General features: G+C 43.9%; 1 protein-coding gene across 2 annotated transcripts; it reads right to left on the reverse strand.

Moving 5' to 3' along the window:
* Positions 1 to 1,208: 1,208 nt before the first annotated feature.
* On the reverse strand, positions 1,209 to 23,966 carry LOC135514008 (ATPase MORC2-like). 2 transcript variants are annotated; one of them, XM_064937115.1, is made up of 26 exons: positions 23,825 to 23,966; positions 22,965 to 23,137; positions 21,147 to 21,200; positions 20,816 to 20,850; positions 19,552 to 19,620; positions 19,312 to 19,402; positions 19,013 to 19,121; positions 18,618 to 18,777; positions 18,406 to 18,517; positions 17,165 to 17,290; positions 13,333 to 13,412; positions 13,104 to 13,186; positions 12,910 to 12,995; positions 12,686 to 12,826; positions 12,434 to 12,588; positions 8,451 to 8,579; positions 8,180 to 8,285; positions 7,876 to 8,095; positions 5,071 to 5,337; positions 4,697 to 4,933; positions 3,585 to 3,642; positions 3,239 to 3,377; positions 2,863 to 3,036; positions 2,650 to 2,743; positions 2,293 to 2,481; positions 1,209 to 2,196 (listed from the first exon to the last, which is right to left on the reverse strand). In XM_064937115.1, exons 2-26 carry the CDS (start codon positions 23,030 to 23,032, stop codon positions 2,128 to 2,130), a joined length of 3,051 nt encoding a protein of 1,016 aa, XP_064793187.1. In that variant the 5' UTR covers positions 23,033 to 23,137; positions 23,825 to 23,966; the 3' UTR covers positions 1,209 to 2,127. The 2 variants fall into 2 exon arrangements, with proteins under 2 accessions (XP_064793187.1, XP_064793189.1); XM_064937117.1 differs by lacking the exons at positions 20,816 to 20,850; positions 23,825 to 23,966 and having other exon boundaries at positions 22,965 to 23,133.
* Between the last annotated feature and the right edge of the window lie 853 nt (positions 23,967 to 24,819).

Genomic DNA, 24,819 nt, shown 5'->3' on the forward strand with positions numbered 1-24,819 from the left:
AGAGGAGGGTAGGATGGGGAGAGAGGAGGGTAGGGTGGGGAGAGGAGTGTAGTGTGGGGAGAGATTAGAGGGGGAAGGATGGGGAGAGGAGGAGGAAAGGGTGAGAGAGAGGAGGATAGGGTGGGGAGAGAGGAGGGTAGGGTGGGGAGAGATTAGAGGGGGAAGGATGGGGAGAGGAGGAGGGAAGGGTGAGAGGGAGGGTAGGGTGAGAGAGAGGAGGATAGGGTGGGGAGAGAGGAGGGTAGGGTAGGGTGGGGAGAGAGGAAGGTAGGATGGGGAGAGATTAGGGGGGAGGATGGGGAGAGGAGGAGGGAAGGGTGGGGAGAGATTAGGGGGGGAGGGATGGGGAGAGGAGGAGGGAAGGGTGGGGAGAGGAGGAGGGAAGGGTGAGAGAGAGGAGGGTAGGGTGAGGAGAGAGGAGGGTAGGGTGGGGAGAGAGGAGGGTAGGGTGGGGAGAGATTAGGGGGGAAGGATGGGGAGAGGAGGGTAGGATGAGGAGAGAGGAGGGTAGGATGGGGAGAGGAGGGTAGGATGAGGAGAGAGGAGGGTAGGATGGGGAGAGAGGACGGAAGGATGGGGAGAGAGGACGGAAGGATGGGGAGAGAGGAGGAGGGTAGGGTGGGAGAGAGGAGGGTAGGGTGGGAGAGAGAGGAGGGTGGGAGAGAGAGGAGGGTAGGATGAGGAGAGAGAGGAGGGTAGGATGAGGAGAGAGAGGAGGGTAGGATGAGGAGAGAGAGGAGGGTAGGATGAGGAGAGAGGGAGGGTAGGATGAGGAGAGGAGGGTAGGATGAGGAGAGAGAGGAGGGTAGGATGAGGAGAGAGAGGAGGGTAGGATGAGGAGAGAGAGGAGGGAAGGATATGGGAGAGAGGAGGGAAGGATATGGGAGAGAGGAGGGAAGGGTGGGAGAGAGGAGGGAAGGGTGGGAAGAGAGGATGGTAGGATGAGAAGAGAGGAGGGTAGGATGGGAGAGAGGAGGGTAGGGTGGGAGAGAGGAGGGTAGGATGAGGAGAGAGAGGAGGGTAGGATGAGGAGAGAGAGGAGGGTAGGATGAGGAGAGAGAGGAGGGTAGGATGAGGAGAGAGAGGAGGGAAGGATATGGGAGAGAGGAGGGAAGGATATGGGAGAGAGGAGGGAAGGGTGGGAGAGAGGAGGGAAGGGTGGGAGAGAGGAGGGAAGGGTGGGAGAGAGGAGGGAAGGGTGGGAGAGAGGAGGGAAGGGTGGGAGAGAGGATGGTAGGATGAGAAGAGAGGAGGGTAGGATGGGAGAGAGGAGGGTAGGAGAAAGTAGGTTGAAAGCCACTAGGCAACACTGATTTGATTTATCAACACTGGGACAATGGATGAAACTTAATGCTTTAACATGCTTAAAAAGGCTCGACCAGAGTGATTGCAGCTAACATCAAATATGGGATTCAATGGAACTGGATTCGCATCTGACTGACTGGTGGTAATAAAGGGGTTGTGGGTCAGGATTAGAGGTCAGGACGTTATCAGATTATTGGTTTATGATTCATTTAATATCTCTCCACCTGATCACAGATCAATATGGAGAATACAGACCGTCTTCTGAAATCACAGAAACGCCTGTCATCTACATCACAGGAACTTTGATCGGGGATGAATGGTGCCCTACTCAGACTGGCATGTGTGTGTGTGTCCGTGCGCAGAATCTGATTACCACCTACAGATTGATGACAGTTCAGTTCTACAGTCAATCAGGACTGGTTGGCTTAACATATCTTGTATATAACATACATTGTTGATATATAAAAGGACTAAATAAAAATACACGTCCATTATGAGAACATGCTAATGCTTACTAAATAGGAACAGAAAGAGAAACAGAAAAACATATACTGCAGTTTTATAAAAACAAACTCAGGGACCAAACAGCAACAGCACCAGTTCAGGCAGCAGCTGCCTCTCCTGTCCTCCATCTGCAGATCTATCAGAAAACGGAGTAGACTGTGTAGAGCGGGGCAAGCAGGCCTCATGGAGGGAGTTATGGGTAAAGGGCGTCTGTAGAGGAGCTACAGTACACATTGGGAAGGCCGGGCGGACCAGAGTTCTGAGAATCAGATGGGGCGGTGCTGTCTGAGTCAGGCACCGGGTGGAGAGACCTCCTCTCTAGTCCCCCTTGGTCAGCAGGTCTTCTATGTAGGCATCCAGTTCATCGTCTGTGTTTATGTCAATGTCCTGCAGAAGGGAAGGAGAGACATTAGTATTCAGTGTGTGTGTTACCTCGTATCTTTTCTGTAGCAAAGCTTCGATGTTGGTGTGTGTGTGTCTTACCTCCTGTACTTTCTGCAGCAGTTGTACAATGTTGGTTCGTAGTTTCTGTAGCTTTTCGTCTGCCTCCCTGAGTTTGGTCTCAGCGCTGCTACTCTTTTCCTCCACAGCTTTGGCTCTGGCATCAGCTCTGCTCTGGTACGAGTTACACAAAGACTGGAGACCCAGCTCATACTGCTGGAAATACTCTTTCTGCAGAAACACATGCACACAGGTAACACTGGTCAGACACATACACAGACATTGCTCTGGTATGAATTACAATGATATGACTGTCTACAATGCCTGCAGCAGGCTAGACTCCAGGGTAGGTCTCTAGAAGACATTGGTTAAAGGTCAGAAGTTCAGGGTCAGTCTCACCATAGGGAAGGCCACTAGCTCCTCTGCAGTCATGCTGTTGACATCTTCCTTCGGAATCCGGAAATCAGGAGGGAAGAAATAACGCAGCACTGTCCTGAAGAGATCACACACACCAACAATTATAGCTATTACATCCCCTTTCAAAAAAGGGAATTAGAGGCCAAAATCCAACAATGATGACTCAATGACAGAGCATCGGGTGATCATAGTTACCTCATCATGGTGACCAGGTTGTCAGTCACCTCTCGACTGGTTCCTGGTTGGGTGGTGTCAGGTTCCATGGGGGGGGGGCCTTTCTCAGTCCCCTCCCCTTGTTGTGTGTCAGGGGTCTGGGAGAGGGGAGAGGGCGGTCGCATCAACCTCACCTCCTCACTGCCTTTGAAAACCCTAATAACAACAACAATAAATGATATACCAAAAACAACCTCACCTCCTCACTGCCTAACCATCATAATAACACCCCAAAACTCCTGAGAACACTAAGTCATCAAATCAATACACAAATAAACATTTGGAAATGACACATACATATGGCACATACATAAACGTAAGAGAACAGAGCACCGACACGGTGAGTTGGTGCGCCTACCATCGGTCCTTGGGGGTGGATCTGGGGACGTAGTCAAACTTCACCTTCCAGCGAATGCTCTGCTTACTGGTTTCCACAGCAACAACTTTGCCTGTGAACCATTCCTTATTCACACGCACCTCCACCAACAGACCCTTATCTACAGGAGACAACACATAGAAGTTTTATGAAGCATTGTCCTGAAACTGAATTCAGGCGTGGCTGAACTGCTTTCAATGGGGAAAGATTGCGTCCATGATATTCTGTGAAACGGTCACTTTCCCGTGTGGACCTGTTGCTAATCGGAAATCTTCTTGGCCAATCAAAATGTATGGCTGGAACTATCATCAAGAATTGAATAAATCACCTTTCTGAGCATTCTTCAGATCATATTCTGGGTCCTCGTTCTCTGTGCTGTCTGTCACCTGAAAACACACACACAGAAAACACAATGTTCAAACTAACAGTAAGTGTGTGTAAGGAAATATCAGGAAGAGCGGTGTGTTAGAACTGTGAGAAAAGAAAGAGCAGGAGAGCAGAATACAACCAATTCCATTTAGAGTAGAGTTAGGAGACAGACAGGACCCATTCCATTTAGAGTAGAGTTAGGCGACAGACAGGACCCATTAAATTATGATTAGTTAGGAGACAAGGGTAGGACTCATTCCATTTAGAGGAGTTAGGAGACAAGGATAGGACCCATTCTATTTAGAGTAGTTAGGAGACAGGGATAGGACCCATTCCATTTAGAGTAGGGTTAGGAGACAAACAGGACCCATTATATTATGATTAGAGTTAGGAGACAAGAATAGGACACATTCTATTAAGAGTAGAGTTAGGACACATTCCATTTAGTGTACAATTGTAAGAGAAGGGTATGATCCATTATATTATGATTAGAGTTAAGAGAGAAGGATAGGGCCGATTCCAATATGAGTAGAGAAGGCAAGTGTAGCCTCTTTCTCTGTGGCAGATGGGTACCTTGGCTCTAGGGGGGGTGGGGATGGGTTTAGCCAGGGGTGGTGTTGCGGGGGGCAGACGTGTTGCTATGATAGCTCTCCTCTTCTCAGGTGGCGGGGGTTTGGTGCTGGGTGGGGGGTATGGACCTGCGGGGTTCGATGACATCGCATGACATCTGTGTCAACAGTACAGTGGCCTGACTTCTGGACCGTTCCACGTGTCTCTTGTTCTTCATACATCCCCTCTCCTCTTTCAAAAGAACCATTGTCTGTTTCTTCCTTAAAAAGAGCTATCCCCCTCTCTGTACCTAACATCATCTCTCCGTCCTGACTCGTTTTAAGGGGACATCTTTCTACCTATCCTCTTCCTCCAAACTTTGCCTTTTCTCCGTTCCCTCTAACAAATTCAGTACTTCCCTCTGTCTGTGTGATATGTTGTATAGAAATATGCTATAGATTGACAGCGTGATAGTCTGAGCAGTGTGTGTGAGAGAGAGAGCGATTGAGTGAGAGACTGTACCTCTGTCACTTTTCCCCGTTTGAGTGGAGCTTTCTCAACAGCTTTCCCACGATTCCCCACTGCAGTTACCATCTTGGATTTCTTGGGCTGAGGCTCCTCCTCCTCGCTGTCGTCCTTGTCTTCCTCCTCTTTTTCCTCCTCCTCCTCCTCCTCCTCTTCACTCTCCTCCTGCTCCATCACTTTCTTGCGCTGGCTGCTAGCAGGTGTTGCTTTGCCAGGAGACAATTTGGCTGGAGTCTGTAGAAACACCATAGATATTACTGATACTGCTAAGGGACCATAGACATGAACAGCTATCATGTAAATATCTGCTTCAACCATTAACATATACCATAAGATTTGATAAAGGACAGCTTAAAACACAACACACTAACCCGTGAGGTACGGCTTGAAGGGGTGGGTTTGGCGGGGACTTTGGCTGGAGTTTTGGGGGCGGGCTTTGCTGGAGCGGGTGACTGCTTCGCTCCAGCTCTGGATTGGTCAACTCTGGGTGCCGGGGGAGGGGCAGCAGGCCGGGTGGTCGGTCGAGGGGAATATGTGGGTTTGCGGTTGAGGGCTGGGGGCTGGCTGGGGGCGTTCTTGAGGAGTGCAGGGAGAGGAGGGGAGCGAGGGCGTGACACACGCTCTGACGACCTGGTTCCCTAAGAGACAGAGAAAAACAGGAGACACATTATATTCAGATAATCAGGGAGACCGTGTGTGTGTGTGTGTGTGTAACCGGTAGAGCAGGGTTCCCCAAATGGCAGCCCGAATTCCGGATTTGGTCCCCCAAGTTTTCTGAGTTAAGAATATTGTTGGACAGAACACTATAAAAGCACCAGAAAAATCAGCTCCAAGTTATTTTAATTTAAAGTATTTCCACGGATAATAGATGCACTACATGGCAAAAAGTATGTGGACACAACTTCAAATTAGTGGATTCAGCTATTTCAACCACACCCGTTGCTGACAGGTGTATAAAATCGAGCACACCGCCATGCAATCTCCATAGACAAACATTGACAGTAGAATGGCCTTACTGAACAGCCCAGTGACTTTCAATATAGCACTGTCATAGGATCCGGCGGTCAATTAGCAGACTAATTATGTTCCGGCCCCTTGACCATCAGCTTAAGAAAAGAAAATCAGCCTGTGGCTGAATCTCGTTGATGATTCCTGGGGTAGAAGGCAAGTATGTCTGTATGAATCTGGACCCTCCCTTTCTAAAATTGTTTGTCAAAATTGTTGCAACCCCTATTACTAGCCTGTTCAACCTCTCTTTCGTATAGTCTGAGATTCCCAAAGATTGGAAAGCTGCCGCGGTCATCCCCCTCTTCAAACGGGGAGACACTCTAGACCCAAACTGCTACAGACCTATATCTATCCTAACCTGCCTTTCTAAGGTCTTTGAAAGCCAAGTTAACAAACAGATTACCGACCATTTCGAATCCCACCGTACTTTCTATGCTATGCAAATTGGTTTCAGAGCTGGTCATGGGTGCACCGCAGCCACGCTCAAGCTCCTAAACGACATCATAACCGCCATCGATAAGAGACATTACTGTGCAGCCGTATTCATCGACCTGGCCAAGGCTTTCGACTCTGTCAATCACCACATTCTTATCGGCAGACTAAACAGCCTTGATTTCTCAAACGACTGCCTCGCCTGGTTCACCAACTACTTATCTGACAGAGTTAAGCATGTCAAATCGGAGGGCCTGTTGTCCGGACCTCTGGCAGTCTCTATGGGGATGCCACAGGGTTCAATTCTCGGGCCGACTCTCTTCTCTGTATACATCAATGATGTTGCTCTTGCTGCTGGTGATTCTCTGATCCACCTCTACGCAGACAACACCATTCTGTATACTTCTGGCCCTTCTTTGGATACTGTGTTAACTAACCTCCAGACAAGCTTCAATGCCATACTCCTTCCGTGGCCTCCAACTGTTCTTAAATGCAAGTTAAACTAATTGCATGACCTTCAACCGATCACTGCCCACACCTGCCTGCCCAGCATCACTACTCTGGACGGTTCTGATTCAGAATATGTGGACAACTACAAACACCTCTGTGTCTGGTTAGACTATAAACTCTCCTTCCAGACTCACATTAAGCATCTCCAATCCAAAGTTAAATCTAGAATCGTCTTCCTATTTCGCAACAAAGCATCCTTCACTCACGCCGCCAAACATACCCTTGTAAAACTGACCATCCTACCGATCCTCGACTTTGGCGATGCCATTCACAAAATAGCCCCCAACACTCTACTCAACAAATTGGATGCAGTCTATCACAGTCCCATCCGTTTTGTCAACAAAGCCCTATATACTACCCACCACTGCGATCTGTACCCTCTCGTTGGCTGGCCCTCGCTTCATACTCGTCACCAAACCCACTGGCTTCAGGTCATCTACAAGTCTCTGATAGGTAAGGCCCCACCTTATCAGCTCACTGGTCACCATCCACCCGTAGCACGCGCTCCAGCAGGTATATCTCTCTAGCCACCCCCAAAGCCAATTCCTCATTTGGCCGCCTTTCCTTCCAGTTCTCTGCTGCCAATGACTGGAATGAACTGCAAAAATCACTGAAGCGTGAGACTTACCTTCCTCACTAGCTTTAAGCACCAGCTGTCTGAGCAGCTCACAGATCATTGCACCTGTACATAGCCCATCTGTAAACAGCCCATACAACTACCTCATCCCCATACTGTATTTATTTATCTTGCTCCTTTGCACCCCTGTGTCTCTACTTGCCCATTCATCTTCTGCACATCAATCAATCTAGTGTCTAATTGATATATTGTAATTACTTCACCACCATGGCCTATTTATTGCCTTACCTCCCTTTTCTTACCTCATTTGCACACACTGTATATAGATTTTCTTCAACTGTATTATTGACTGTATGTTTTGTTTATTCCATGTGTAAATTTGTGTTGTTGTATGTTTAGAACTGCTTTGCTTTATTCTTGGCCAGGTCGCAGTTGTAAATGAGAACTTGTTCTCAACTTGCCTACCTGGCTAAATAAACGGTGAAAATATATATAAATAAATAAATACATCACTGTAGTGTGTGTGTGTTTACCTGTAGATGGGGAGTATGTGTGACTGTGTGTGTGTGTGTGTGTGTGTGAGAGACAGACCTGTAGTGTGTGTTTACCAGTAAAAGGTGAGTATATTTATGACTGTGTGTGTGGGTACCTGGGAGGAACTCTCATTTATGGGTCTCATGCTGACGTCTAGAGGTAACTTCTTCACATCTGCTGCTGATCTGATGGTGCTGGTTTTCTGCAGAGCCTCTAGTTTCTCCTGCTGCTGTCTAATCTTCTCTGTCAGTTCTTTCTGTTTGTCCTCGGCCGTCTGCCTGTCCTTCTTCAGAACCCCACACGGAAGGTTCTGTTTTTGCTCCTGCGCGTCACACCTACAACACACACAAACACAATTAAGATATTGGTGATATATTTGGTGTCCCTGCAGGTGTGTGTGTGTCGGTGTGTGTGTCTACCTGTCCTGAGTGCTGTCAGGGTTCATCAGACACACCCAGCTGTCCGGGTAACGTTTATCCACCGCATCCATCTGGAATGGCAGAGTCCTCCACTTCAGACACTTATCTACAGATAGGGAGAGAATAACATCAGAGTCCTCCACTTCAGACACTTATCTACAGATAGAGAGGGAGAGAGAATAACATCAGAGCTTGTTTGTTTGCATTTGTTTGTGTGTGTGTGACTCAACACGTTAAGAGTGAGCAGTGTCTCTGTATGTGTACAACTCACCACACTGTATGGTGAGGGGTATCTCCATGGCGCGGCGTCTCTTGTACCTCTGCTCTGGCGAGGGGAGCGAGGACCAGCTGGCAGACAGGTACCCAAACTCATCCCAGAACTTCACTATGCCCTTCTGAGCTAAAAGAGGGAAAGCAGAAACATTCCAGTCATTTGGACTAGGGATGGATGTCGCAGAAACGATACAACCGCATAACTGGGTCTTTCGATAAACTAGGGTACCAGTGAGCATTTCTTGTAGTGGACAACTGTTTGGAGCTGTTACAAAGTCATGAATAATCATTTGCAATTTGTCCCCCCGTTAAGAAATAGCGGAGGAACACCGATACATTCAATATAATTGATTAGTTGAATCAAACCTATGTTTAAACCCTTTGTCATACAAACATTGAGTGACATAAAACACCATCTTTCTTTCTTTACATTTATGATACGGTTTGTTGTTATAACATATACTACGCATTTAACAATTGAATTACACATTGACCTTGATCCTGTGAAATTCCTGGATATTGCCGTCGGACTCGTAGGAAGTGTACTGTAACCTAACATTCCGTATCTCCCTATGTTACAGTGTGAAAACAGTTTTCATGGGAATACATATCCAAAATAAAGTATGTGATTGCAAAATCCAATACTTTAAAACAGAAAGACTAACTTTAATGATTAATAAAACAAAAATTGATATGTCATTAACAGGGTTCTAAAATAATTAGGGATAATAGTTGTTTGATGCACCCTTGATGTCTAGCTGTTTAGTTACGCGGGGACATTATTGAGCAACATCAGCTGATTCAGGAAAGGATTTTCTGAATGACTGTTAAGTGATAAAGAGCTTGTGTGATACTGCATGCCATTTAACAACACCCGAAGTGCGGAGGAACTGGAGAATTGACAGAACATTTGTGTCTGTTACAGCGATCAAGATAATAAGCCTGCTTTGTGGACAACATTAAATCAAGATTTCTGAGGTAAGATTACGGTCCGTGTACGTTTTGATCGTTTGCTTTCCAAGTTAAAACAGAGTAAACGGGAATGTGTAAACAGCCTGGTTATTTGTTTTTGCATATAAAACCAAAAAACCAAAATGTTTTATTTCAATGTTCAAAAGTGGTTAGGGGTTAAATGCGTAATGCCTGGTCAAGTGCACAGCCAACACTTCCTGTCCTTTCAAAGCAGGTCACCCTTCTATTATCTATTCATAAATAGCTTCCCGTAGCGTGCCAATATAAGGTAAGAGTTCTCAATTTCTGCATATGAATGTGTATTGACTTATTAATAAACTGCTGTCACTGTAAATGGTTAGCTGACTGATATAACCTAGCTACCATGGGTAATCTTATTAAATGGTGCTATACAGCCAAAACAACCGTATCTTACATTTACATTTACATTTAAGTCATTTAGCAGACGCTCTTATCCAGAGCGACTTACAAATTGGATCTATTGCTAGACTAGAGATACGCTCTAGCTATAGTTAGATGTGCAACCACTGACTAACTAGCTGGAATGAAGCAAGGGTGTGAATAGTACATATGTAAATATATCCTTTGTGTTTCCAGCAGGTCTCCAGCTACCCAGACATGTCTGATCAGCCTGGTAGGGTGTCGCGGGTGTGTCCAGCTTACACCTGTGAAAATCTGTGTGTATATAGCAATGGAATGAAACATCCAACCAATGCCTCAAGTGTAGTGCTGTAAGTCCACCCCACACCTGGAGGGTTGTAGGGTCCTGTCCAGACACAACCCCTAGCTCCTACCCTTAGACACTGTGGAGATCTCAGAGAATTGGACAGGTGCAAGCAATACTGCCAAAATTCAACCAAGCCTATCCACAAGTGTCTAGACTCTGGACAGTAAGGGCTAGGGGTTGTTTCTGGACAGGCTATTGGTATTATTGTAGCTGTCGGTCAGTCAGTCAGTCAGTCAGTCAGTCAGTCAGTCAGTCAGTCAGGTACTGTCAAAAATACTTAATAGCTGTCAAATACTTGCTTCTTCTGTCCTTAGGAGAATCTGAATTGCATTTCCTTGAGTCATTGCATCCTCTCTCCTCATCAAAACCCATTGAATGATAAGGTCCACAAGCACATTGGGGGAGAGGAGGGAAGGTTCTTCCCCTCGGGCTCCAATGCACTTTCAAGGAGAAGCAAGGATTGGAGGAATCAAGGACAGAGGAAGCAAGAATGTGATGTCTAGTTCACACACACTTGCTTGAAGAGTTTAAGGATAATGATTTCATTATTGGTTATTATTATTGTCAGAACCCATTGTATTATATTACATTTTTATTTAACCATTTTGAAATTTTGACCCGGGATGTTACACATTGGCCCCTTAATTTATAGAATGACCCAACTATGCTCATGAACAGTAGTGTGTCTCTAACTAGAGCTATTCACATGATTAAAGTTATTGTTTTTCCACGCTTCTGTTTTTCTACGATCCGTTTATTTAGCCAACCAAACAATCTGCCTGCATTCTCCACTGTCACTCTAATGTTTCATTCTAGACATAGGGAGAGGGGCATGGTAGGCTACACTTAAGTAGGAGTGAACTGTTTTGACTGTACTCATTTATGAACGCTTTGAAAACAATATCAAGCAGTTAACTTACAATGTCAGTTGTATACTATTGAAAAGCAGAGAATGTCAACGTTCTAATGCTAGAATTACTATAATGTATTGTTACCCTGAAGCGTAATTCATCTCTGATTAACCACTATTATGGTTATGTACAGTGCCTTCAGAAAGTATTCACAGTCCTCAACTTTTCCCACATTTTGTTGTTACAGCCTGAATTTAAAATGTATTACATTTAGATTTTTTTCCCACTGGCCTACACACAATACCCCATAATGTCAAAGTGGAATTATTTTAATTTTTTACAAATGAATAAAACATGAAAAGCTGAAATGACTTCAACCTCTTTGTTAAGGCAAGCCCAAATAAGTTCAGGAGTAAAAATGTGCTTACAAGTCACAGAAGTTGCATGGACTCACTGTGTTCAACCTTATTTTTTTAATGACTACCTCATCTCTGTACCCCACACATACAGATAATTGTAAGGACCCTCAGTCGAGCAGTGAATTTCAAATACAGATTTAACCACAAAGACAAAGGAAGTTTTCCAATGCCTTGCAAAGTAGGGCACCTATTGGTAGATGGGTAAAAACCCACAAAGAAAATAGACATTGAATATCCCTTTGAGCATAGTGAAGTTATTAATTACACTTTGAATGGTGTATCAATACACCCAGTTACAACAAAGTATAAGCATCCTTCCTAACTCTGTTGCCGGAGATGAGGCTATGAGGTCAATTCAATGGTGACTTAAAACAGTTACAGAGACGAAAGGCTGTGATAGGAGAAAACGGAGGATGGTTCAACAACATTGAAGTTACTCCACAATACTAACCTAAATTGACAGTGAAATGAAGGAAGCCTGTACGGAATACAAATATTCTAAAACATGCATCCTATTTGCATCAAGGTACTAAAGTAATACTGCAAAACATGTGGCAAAGAAATTCACTTTTTGTTCTGAATACAAGACAACATTGAATCTTCCTGAGTGTCCTCATTACAGTTGGCTTAAATTGGCTTGAAAATCTATGGCAAGACTTGAACATGCTTAAAGAATAATGTGCAAATATTGAACAATCCAGGTGTGCAAAGCTCTTTTTTATTTCAAGAGACTTATCCAGAAAGATACAGTTGTAATCGCTGCCAAAGGTGATTCTAACATGCATTGACTCAGGTTTGTGAATACTTATGTAAATTAGATTTCTGTATTTAATTTTCAATACATTAGCAAACATTTCTAAAAACATGTTTCACTTTGACATTATGGGGTATTGTGTGTAGATGGGTGACATTAAAAAAATCTATTTTGAATTCAGGCTGTAACAACAAAATAGGGAATAAGTCAAGAAGTATGAATACTTTCTGAAGGCACCGTGTACGTTAAGTGTGTTACCTATGTTGCTGTCCTTCCAGTACTGGGCTAGGTGTTCTCCCATCGCTCTCAGGAGGTGTCTGTATTCTTTAGCGTCCGCAAAGTCCTGCTTGTTGTGTGTGGGCTCCAAAACCAGGTATGGGACATCTACTACCCCCACAACACCCCCACACGCCCTGCGCGCACACACACACACACACCATTAGAAAGCATTTCTGGCTATCACACTGGTCACAGACGATAGTCAATAAGAAAGGAGTGTGTGTTACTCACATTCCTCCCTCCAGCTGAGGTCCAGTCTTCTCATACATCTTGATGAGGCGAGAGCAGTTATACACAAACATCCCGTCCAGGTCTCTCTGCTCAATGTTCACCCCAAAGATAAAACTCAGCTCCTTTGGGTCCTTCAACGCTCTGGGGGAGGGAGAGAGAAGTGTTAAAGTTATATAGTTTTCCTTAACTTTAGTTTGTTTATAAAGTTTAATATTTTGACTGACTTCTGTTTGGACTCCTGAATCTTCTTCTTCACTTCTGCCTCCTGGCGAAGCATCATGGCACCCTCCTGGGCCTTACGCAATATGACCTGGAGGAGACAGAGAGAGGGTGATTTCAATAAGGGAGGAGAGGAGTCAGACTATTGGGTCAAGATATTGTTCATCTTGCAGAGTGGTGTGCGTATGTTGGTTCTTACCCGTGATTCTCTAGACATGTCGTCTCCCAGTTTGGTCTCCAGAGACAGACTTTTGCTCTCCGCCTCCCGAGCCTTCTCTTCAGCTGTAAAACACACACACACACACACAGTGGGGGTAGTAGGTTCTAAAGGCAGACCTGGTTCTCTCTGTGCGTGTGTGTACCTTGCCTATCTTGGCCAGGTGATCTATGTCTGTGTGTCCGCACATGCGTGGATATGGGAAACTCACCTAACTTAGCGAGGTGATCAGCCTTTTTTACTTCCTGCTCAGCGCGGGTTTTGAATCGAGTTGATGTGTATTTATATACCCTGAAACAGAAAGACCCACACTTAGCTGAATAGACAAACAGGACTTAGAGATTCCTGCCTAGAGAGATCTCTCTCTCAAAAGTATGTGGACACCTGCTCGTCGAACATATCATTCCAAAATCAAGGGCATGAACACTAAATGTTAGAACATTGTTGCGGGGAATTGCTTCCATTCAGCCACAAGAGCATTAGTGGGGTCAGGCACTAATGTGAGATGATTAAGCCTGGCTCGCAGTCGGTGTCCAAAATGAATCCCAAAGGTGTTCGATGGGGCTGATTTAGGGCTCTGTGCAGGCCAGTCAAGTTCTGCCACACCGATCGAAGGGCCTTCCCCAAACTGTTGCCACAAAGTTGGAAGCACAGAACAGTATAGAATGTTATTGTATGCTTTAGCGTTAAGATTTCCCTTCACTAGCACTAAGGGGCCTAGCCTGAACCATGGTAAGTAGCGTTCTCCTGGCATCCCCAAACCCAAATTAGTCAGTCCCACTACCAGATGGTGAAGCGTGATTCATCACTCCAGAGAACATGTTTCCACTGCTCCAGAGTCCAATGGTTTGTGAGCTTTACACCACTCCAGCTGACGCTTGGCATTGCGCATGGTCATCTTAGGCTTGTGTGTGGCTGATCGGGAATGGAAACACATTATTAAGTTCTCAACTAACAGTTCTTGTGCTGACGTTCCTTCCAGAGGAAGTTTGGAACTCGGTAGGGTGTTGAAAACGAGGAAGACGGTTGCCCTCGATTGATTGAGGTCAGGGGGTTGGCCAGGTTATCTGATGCAGCACTCCATCGCTCTCCTTCTTGGTCAAATAGCCCTTACACAGTCTGGAGGTGTGTTGGGTCATTGTCCTGTTGAAAAACAAATGGTTGTCCCACTAAGCCCAAACTAGATGGTGTATCGCTGCAGAATGCTGTGGTAGCCATATTGCTTGTGTGCCTTGAATTCTAAATAAATCATAGAGAGTGTCATCAGCAAAGCAACCCACTCCATCACACCTCCTCCTCCATGCTTTACGGTGGGAAATACACATGCAGTGATCATCCGTTCACTCACACCGCGTCTCACAAAGACACGGCGGTTGGAACCAAAAATCTCCAATTTGGACTCCAGACCAAATGACACATTTCCACCGGTCTATTGTCCATTGCTCGTGTTTCTTGGCCAAAGCAAGTCTTCTTATTGGTGTCCTTTAGTTGTGGTTTCTTCACAGCAATTCACCCCACGAAGGCCTGATTCACACAGTCTCCTCTGAACAGTTGATTTTGAGAACACTGAAGCATTTATTTGGGCTGCAATTTCTGAGACTGGAAACTCTAATGAACGTATCCTCTGGAGCAGAGGTAACTTTGGGTTTTCCATTCCTGTGGCGGTCCTCATGAGAGCCAGTTTCATTATAGCACTTGATAGGTTTTGAGTCTGCACTTGAAGAAACTTATAAAGTTCTTGAAATTTTCCGTATTGACTGACCTTCATGTCTTCAAGTTACAAAGGACTGTCGTTTCTCTTTGCTTATTTGAGCTGTTCTTGCCATAATATGGACTTGGTCTTTTACCAAATAGGGCTATCTTCTGTATTCCACCCCTACCATGTCACAACACAAATGATTGGCTCAAATGCATTAAGAAGGAAAGAAATTCCACAAATGAACTTTTAACAAGGCACACCTGTTAATTGAAATGCATTCCAGGTGACTACCTCATGAAGCTGGTTGAGAGAATGTCAAAAGTGTGCAAAGCTGTCATCAAGGCAAAGGGTGGCTACTTTGAAGAATCTAAAATATATTTTGATTTGTTAAACACTTTTTTGGTTACTACATGATTCCATATGTGTTATTTCATAGTTTTGATGTCTTCACTATAATTCTACATTGTAGAAAATAGTAAAAATAAAGAAAAACCCTTGAAAGAGTAGGTGTGTCCAAACTTTTGACTGGTACTGTGTGTGTATATGTGTGTAAATACATATACAATTGAAGTCGGAAGTTTACATACACAGGTTGGAGTCATTAAAACTTGTTTTTCAACCACTCCACAAATTTCTTGTTAACAAACTATAGATTTGGCAAGTCGGTTAGGAAATCTACTCTGTGCATGACAAGTAATTTTTCCAACAATTGTTTACAGACAGATTATTTCACTGTATCACAATTCCAGTGGGTCAGAAGTTTACATACACTAAGTTGACTGTGCTTTTAAACAGCTTGGAAAATTACAGAAAATTATGTCATGGCTTTAGAAGCTTCTGATAGGCTTTTTGACATCATTTGAGTCAAGTGGGGGTGTACCTGTGGATGTATTTCAAGGCCTACCTTGTAGACCTCCACAAATCTGGTTCATCCTTGTGAGCAATTTCCAAACGCATGAAGGTACCACGTTCATCTGTACAAATAATAGTACACAAGTATAAACACCATGGGACCACATAGCCGTCATACCTCTCAGGAAGGAGATGCGTTCCGTCTCCTAGAGATGAACGTGCTTTAGTGCAAAAAGTGCAAATCAATCCCAGAACAACAGCAAAGGACCTTGTGAAGATGCTGGAGGAAACAGGTACAAAAGTATCTCTATCCACAGTAAAACTGGTCCTATATCAACATAACCTGGAAGGCCGCTCAGCAAGGAAGAAGCCACTGCTCCACAACAGCCATAAAAAAGTCAGACTACAGTTTGCAACTGCACATGGGGACAAAGATCGTACTTTTTGGAGAAATGCCTCTGGTCTGATGATACAAAAATAGAATTGTTTGGCCATAATGACCATCGTTATGTTAGGAGGAAAAAGGAGGAGGCTTGCAAGCTGAAGAACACCATCCCAACCGTGAAGGACGGGGGTGGCAGCATCATGTTGTGGGGGTGCTTTGCTGCAGGAGGGACTGGTGCACTTCACAAAATAGATGGCTTCATGAGGTTGGAAAATTATGTGGATATATTGAAGCATCATCTCAAGACATCAGTCAGGAAGTTAAAGGGTGGCAGGGTAGCCTAGTGGTTAGAGAATTGGACTAGTAACCGGAAGGTTGCAAGTTCAAACCCCCGAGCTGACAAGGTGCAAATCTGTCGTTCTGCCCCTGAACAGGCAGTTAACCCACTGTTCCTAGGCCGTCATTGAAAATAAGAATTTGTTCTTAACTGACTTGCCTAGTTAAATAAAGGTCAAATTAAAAATAAATTTAAAAAAGCTTGGTCGCAAATGGGTCTTCCAAATGGACAACGACCACAAACATACTTCCAAAGTTGTGGCAAAATGGCTTAAGAACAACAAAGTCAAGGAATCGGAGTGGCCATCACAAAGTCCTGACCTCAATCCTATAGAACATTTGTGGGCAGAACTGAAAAAGAATGTGCGAGCAAGGAGGCCTTCAAACCTGACTCAGTTACACCAGCTCTGTCAGTAGAAATGGGCCAAAATTCATGCAACTTATTGTGGGAAGCTTGTGGAAGGCTACCCGAAATGTTTGACCCAATTTAAATGCAATGCTACCAAATACTATATGTAAACTTCTGACCAACTGGGAATGTGATGAAAGAAATAAAAGCTAAAATAAATCACTCTACTATTATTTTGACATTTCAAATTCTTAAAATAAAGTGGTGATCCTAACTGACTTAAAACAGGATTTTTTTCAAACCAGAATTAAATGTCAGGAATTGTGAAAACTGAGTTTAAATGTATTTAGCTAAGGTGTATGTAAACTTCCGACTTCAACTGTGTGTGTTATATATATATATATATATTTATTAATATTAACCTGGGTTTGTAGAGGCAGCAGGACAGTCTCTTGGTCCTGACTTTGTGTCCCTGTATGAAGATCCTCATCCTGGGGTCGATGTAGAGGACAGCAGCATATGCTCGGAACGACCGACGCTCTGGCTTCCTGTATGAGGGAAGTGATACAATCAACATAAATACAAAGTCTGAGGTAGTTTTCCGGTGATGTGACACAGAAAAGGCCTTAAATATTTTCTTTGAAAAATACTTCAACACAAACACGAGAGGTCTTCAGGGATCCACCTGTATCCCAATACCCAATCCAGGACCCGAGTGGTCTGGATCCAGAATCCTAAATGTCAAGGGTCCGAGTAGGATCTGATTGTTATGGGTCTCGGGTATGTGTAATTTTAACTGACTTGTCCAGAAGGGCCTATACAGATCCAAAGGAAACTACTGCAGGAGAAAGAGACATTTTATAATTTATGCTGCTGCTCTTACTTTTCATGTGTGGCACGTGTAGCTTGCTGTTGTTGTTGGCCAATCATAAAATCATCAAAGCGGCAATAGGCTACAGTCATAGAGCCTCAGTGTGTAGCAAAAGTTAGGAGATATCTAATCAATGGAAAATGGAATTAAAATGACGGAATTATTAAAAGTTAAAGGAGAAGAATAGGCTAGCTACAATGACCAAGAGCCAACAGGTAGGCTCTCCTTAATATTCTGAATGGAGTTGTTGTTATTTGTAACTGTAGGATGAGAAAGTGCATGCACTACAGTCTCAATTAACTTATCGAACTAATGTTAGTTAGCTTGACTTGCTTCTCCTGGTTTGATGCAATCAAGACAGGTGCTACGTAAATGATATTTGATGATAAATAAACTAGCTATGGTCACAAAGTTTACTATAGCAGGAGACGGCTTGGTTGGTTTGCCGTCTCTCATCTCTCCCTCCCTCCTCCCCATTTCACAGTATGGCACCTCCCCCACCTGCTAAAGCGGCATCTTGACCGCTCTCTCCCTCCTCTCGCGCTTTATCAGTTCCGGTTAATAAAGTAGCTTAAAAATGACTTTTCTGCTGATTCCCTCACTCGGATCGGACTGGATCTAACCAGATATTTACTGAACGGGTCTAGTTATCCTCGGTTCGTTCATAACAGGTCTCTATTTTAAAAATGTATTTATGCATATCGTGTCCGGGTGGGAAAGTCCCAGGTCCATTTCGGAACGAGTCCAACTTTTTGGACCTGTGAAGACCTCTATCACACACACCATACTTACACTCCCTCTGAGGGGGTTCCAGCCATCAGGATATCCTGGTGGTCTGTCTCCACATCCAGCTCTGGCTCTCTGGTGTCCATCAACTTCAGGTTATAGATGATCACCAAAGTACCTACAGACACACGGTTAGGATTATAGATGATCAACTACACATACAGTCTGACACACACACACGCCAACTCACGACACCCATATACAGCCACACGTCTCACCGCTGCTGCCCTCTATCTTGTTGAACTGTTCCATCAGCTGCTGTTCGTTTTTAAAAGGAGAGTATTTGTAGATGAGCTCCGTCTCTATGGCGAACTTCTCAGGGTCGCCTGTGATTGGCTGTCTGGTCAGCAGTTCCCAGGTGGGCAGGGGTACGATCACCTGACGGGAGAGACAGACAACCTTAAGCTACACACAGTCACACTTCCCAAGAGGTGATGTTATGATGATGCAGAGTGTCGTTTCAAATAGCTGGACATAGTCAGTAAACCCTCTTTCAGAAAGTCGAAGGCTAACAAGATTCACAAAATAAATACACTATTTTTTTAAGACACTTGACGTGTGACATCACTGGGTCTGCTGGATGGAAGAGTGCCTGCTGTAGCTGACCCCTCACCTCGTCAAGCCCCTCCTCCTCATGGAATGTTCTAGACAGGAACAGGCAGGACAGTGTGTTGTCCTTCTTGGTAAACAGAATAAAATCCTTCCCAATACGCATGGAACCCCTAGAGAAAACACACACAAATGATTTGGCTCACTTGGTGAGAGCTTGGTGCTAGCAACCCCGAGGTTGCAGATTCAATTACAGCGGGCTTCACATAAAAACACTATAAATGTATGTACAGTAAGTTTATTTGAATGAAAGTGTCTGCAAAATGGACTTTGATTGTGAGGGAAGATTAAAGAGTTTCCTACGATTTGAGTCCGTTCCCGTACTGGCCAATGTGAGTGGAATCTGGTGTACGCTTACTGGACTTCCCAAATTGGATCACATGGGTCGCCTCGTCTGTGAGAGAGATAAGAGGGAAATATAACCGTCATATATGGTTGACTGTTGCTTACTATGGTATTTACTATAGCTTATAAATAGATATATGGATCAACTCGATTACTGTACATGTCTACTCTAGTCATTATATTTTGAGTGGAACTCACTGGGGTCCATTCCTGTGCCGTCGTCTAAGAAACATAGCATGTAGCCTCCACGCAAGTCTTGTTTCTTCTCTGTTGGCCACGAGAAGCGAGTTAGACACAGGTTAGAATAGGAGGTGGATGACATCGAAAGCCACGCACAGGTTAGATACAAGAGGGGGAGAGAGAGCCCAACACAAAGAACTAGTCCTGACATAATGGCTTTTTCAATAGCGGAAACTATACTTTCTAAAATGAGAACTAGTCAAAGTCTGGGTGTAGCTTATAATTAAAATCCGTAGTCAGGTAATCATTGGCACTCCAGGTATCCTAGATTGTTGATAGGCAATGTGTGGTATGTATAGTATTGTCATAGGGGTTATAGGTGAGGAATGTAATGTTTCCGTATATAAACACTGAACAAAAATTATAAAGGCAACATGCAACAATTTCCAAGATTATCTGAGTTATATTTCATATGATGAAACAAGTACATTTAAATACATTCATTAGGCACTAATCTATGGATTTCCCATGACTGGGAATTACAGATATGCATCTGTTAGTAACAGATACTGTACCTTAAAAGAAATGGGCCTCAGGATCTCGTCACGATACTTCTGTGCATTCAAATTGCCATCGATAAAATGCAGTTGTGTTTGTTGTCCGTAGCTTATGTCTGCTCATACCATAACCACTATGGGGCAGTCTGTTCAAAACATTGACATCAGCAAACCACTCGCCCACACAACGCCATACATGGGGTCTGCGGTTTAAAGGCCGGTTGGACATACTGCCAAATTCTCTAAAAGGACATTGGAGGCGGCTTATGGTAGAGAAATTAACATTCAATTCTCTGGCAACAGCTCTGGTGAAGATTCCTGCAGTCGGCATGTTAATTGCACGCTCCCTCAAAACTGTAGACATCTGTGGCATTGTGTTGTGTGCCAAAACTGCACATTTTAGAATGGCCTTTTATTGTCCCCACTGCCTGTGTAATGATCATGCTGTTCAATCAGCTTCTTGATATGCCACATCTGTCAGGTGGCTAGATTATCTTGGCAAAGGAGAAATGCTCACTAACAGGAATGCAAACAAATGTGTGCACAAAATTTGAGAGAAACAAGTTTGTGCATATGGAACATTTCTGGGATCTTTTATTTCAGCTCATGAAACATGGGACCAACACTTCACATGTTGCGCTTTTATTTTTGTTCAGTGTATGTAGATTTGTGTCTATGTACCTGTGTATGAGAACCAATATATTTGTGTGTATGCATGTGTGTACCTGTGTAGATGTCAATCCGGGTGGCATTGGCATCCCTGTAGGAGATGATTGGCCGGTGACAAACCAATCGGAAGACAGATAAAAACCAGTGTGGTTAGATATGGTTCCTAGGCTTTTACCTTTAACTTCAGAATACAGTGAATAATAACACTTATACAAATCCCACAGGTTTAATCCTGGATCAGTTCACTATTGTTTCGCTGCAATTGACCCCTTGTGATTGACTAACACCTACAGATGGTGTCCCACATACGTACAAACATTTTGGATGGGTGGAGATAGAAAAGCAGAGAATTGTGGGTAACAACAGAGAGAAATGCATCGTTGGTACCTGGAGTTGTCCACCAGCTCAGCCAGAGCTCCAAACAGGAACTCATGGGTGGTCCTGGAAACAAATAACCAGCCAATCAACCCACAGTTCTGGTCCTTAAAAAGCTCAATTTCCAAAACGCTTGCTGAGGTAAGGAGAGTACATGTGAGCAAGCACAATTGCAAGTCAATGTAAACATCCATGTGCTTAACATGGGGTTTGGGCCCTGTGAGATCATCCGGCCGGGGGTTGGGTAACATCGTGTGAGTTATGGGGTGTGGCCGAATCATTGGTCAAAGTTGACGGATGGCATAATGGTTAGTGCTATCCGGGATCCTTGGAACATCCCTACACTAAACCGTTTAAATGTTTAACTTCAAATGGGGTGACATCAGAGTTGGGACGTCCCACGGATAACGTTTATACTTTTCCGTGGATTTGGGTTTTTCTTTGAGATTCTCTACCGGAGTCCCATATTAATGTGCTTGTGTAGCAATGGTGTTCTGATAAACTGAGTAACCTTGCTTGAGACCTGAAGACACATGCTAGCTCCCAGAAATAATGCCAAGGCTTTGACTCAGTCGGCCAACAGGGATGAACAATTCAGGTTTGAATGCAGTTTGTATCCTTCATCTTTCGGCTGTCCCATTAATTTATTCCAGTGAACGTATCACATCCTTTTATTTTGTTGTTTGAGGAGAATTGCCATAGGCGAGGGTAGAGTCAAGGAAGTATAACCATAGGCATAATGTATAAGAGGCTTTAGGAGGCTAGCCTCGTTATACCTGCTATACGGGTTATAAATCGCTATCCTCTCCAAACGTGAGAACATAAATAAAATACACATGGGGATATTATTGCTTGCTCTGAAAACCCATGAATGTGGTGTTGATTATGTGTGGCCAGAGTTCGACAGCACATGAAGTACAGTATGTGTGTTGAGGGGCAGGGGTGTTACGCTTCCTCAAATGAAATTCTCTCATTGCCTGCATCATCATCAAACATGAACAGTTGTTATCTGGTGATGTCATGAGTCCTACATAGTCAGGCAGTATGATTGATAGCCATTTTATGTTAACAGGGCTTTATATGTTCAAGCCTCCAGTGACATAACTTCACGACTTGAGGGGGGAGTGTGTTGATCTACAAGTTGCAGCAACTATTTATGTTGTGCTATTTGATGGTGGTAGTCTCTCTTGCTCATCTCATCTTGGCCCTAGTCCAAAGCGCATCTCTCCTGTCCAGATATCACTCATACCACTGGCCTTCTGAGCCCTTAACTGTCCAACAGTAGTTGTTCATGCAGTGTTTTCAGGGAAGTAACAAAATTTCAGACACACTGGACAGCTGTCCTGTATCAGCTGGATTCATCAATGACTTGGTTATGTAGGTACCATTAGCAACCATTTGACTTTCTACTCCTCTCTGTTTTGATCACGAAGGTCTTTCAACCATATGATGCAGCAATATTTTGCTGTAAAAATGCTTTTTAGCATTGTTTATTTTTATGTAGTCTATTCAACCATCTTTTGTGAAACATCTGAAGGCACAATTTGAGTCACTCATGTTTGTGACAGTCAGTGTCCAAGGCATGAAATATCCTGCTCCATAGTGTGGCCAATCTGTAGATCATTATCACTTGCCAGACACAATGGCATTCCTCTCCTCTTACAATATGTACATTGGAAAAACACTTTCATGTGATGTATTTTTTCACCTCAAAACAGAATTCCCACTGTGAGTTGAGCGCTGCCCTATGGCAATTTGTGACCTCCATGTGATGTGTAGCATGGGTGATTTTGTGGAGTGTGTTATGTATTTACCCCAGGCGGTACTTACGAGTTGGTGTGCAGATACTCGAAGGTGAGCTGAGCCCTGTTCAGTGTGCTGTAGTTAGAGTAGGCCATCTCCACTTGCTAAAAGCTATTTCCTGTTCTCTTCCTGGTCTTCTTTCTGACTTCCCTTCAGTCCGGTGAGGCTTTTCAAGAGCTTTATTCAAGAGCTTCATGCACCTACAGAATCACAGCAGCAGTCAGTGCCACTGGTCAACAGTATGAATGATGTCAAAGACATTATGATGGTGCCTGGAATATAATGAGCTTTCATAAAGAGCAAAGAAGCACAAATACCACTGAAGGAAAAGCATTGAGATATCTAAAGAGGGAATAAGTCCTGCTGAACAGTATGAATATTCAAACTTGAGAATAAGTCTTGTGGTGATTGGCAATACATGATTAGTAAGGAGTTTTTTTTCTAGGAGGTTAAGACATGTTATCACTTATTACTAACATCACACAGTCTATCTACACACATGCCCCCCTCTACAATAAACCATGAGCCAGGTAACCCTCCATTCAAACCAGTCGCCAAGATAACAGCACAAACAGGCCTCCCACGTGAGTCTTATTTGGATCATTCCAGAAGACTCATCTCGGCGAAATCTTGACGTAATTTTATTATCGAGTATTGATGATTAAAGAGACATGGTCATTGTCAGTGATGGAGAGTTGCAATGTCCAACAATGCTTTAACAAATGGTTAGTCAACTGACCAAGCTAGTTACTACAGTAGCTAGTAACCTATCCTGGCTGTCTCACATCCACAATCTCTGATAACGTTACCCATCCCCATGTAGCTAGCTAGTTGGGTAAACACATGTAAAGAACATATTAGCATTTATATTTATCCAATATGCAAACCGTTTAGAGCACCCGTCGCTTCAAATTGAATTTAGGTCCGTGTAAAACATCCGTCCGTTCAGAATGAAGCGATAACTACTGATTTCCGAAATAGAACCACACCGCAGGCCGCGAAAACCTCCTCGCCTTTCTCCCCTCCCTCGCGCACAGCGGAAAGGAGGGTCCGAAGTGTACGCCCGCCTCTACCATGCATCAGAACACCAATAGGAACATATCTAATTTATTCACATTACTCCGATTTGTCCATCTTCGTGCTACTTGCACAGGGGTCAAATTGCGGTGATTATTGTTTCCGGTTTTTAGTTATGATGGGAAAATGGTTTGGAAAACGAGGCTTTCAGAAGGCATTGGCGCTTTCAACAAATTGTGCCGGAAAACGGTTAATTACTGTCAACTACCCGAATGTTCCATAGTTTCCTACTCTACCGGTCAGGTAAACGTTTTTGTACAAATCGTAACTATACTGAACAAAAATATACATGCAACAATTTCAAAGATTTTGCCGAGTCACAGTTCATATAAGGAAATAAATCAATTCGTTAGGCCCTAATCTATGGATTTCACATGATACCTTAGAAGAAAATGCAGCCCCCGTGGATCAGAAAATCAGTCAGTATCTGGTGTGACAACTATTTGCCTCATGCAGCGTGCAGTGGCGATTTTATCATACATTTCTTGGTGGGGCAAATTAACAAAAAAAAGTACATTCATGCCAGCAAAGCCACTACACAACACATTAGGGTGACAAACGATGCCCACAAACTGTTAGGGCCTATATAAAGTCCAAAAACCGGAGCTTGCTTTTCAGTGAGTCCTTACCACTGCTACACCTGGCTATTAGCTGAGCCTTGCCAAGCAGCAAAACAGTTCATTCAGCCTAATTTACTGCCTTAAAAAACAGCTGATATAGCTGATACTAGCTTAAACCAATGTGGTTTCTATTGACAATTGAGATGTACAAACTATGGCATAAGGGGACGACGAGTGAATAAGAG

This window comes from Oncorhynchus masou, chromosome 25 (assembly GCF_036934945.1).
Source record: "Oncorhynchus masou masou isolate Uvic2021 chromosome 25, UVic_Omas_1.1, whole genome shotgun sequence".
Lineage (NCBI taxonomy): Eukaryota > Metazoa > Chordata > Actinopteri > Salmoniformes > Salmonidae > Oncorhynchus > Oncorhynchus masou.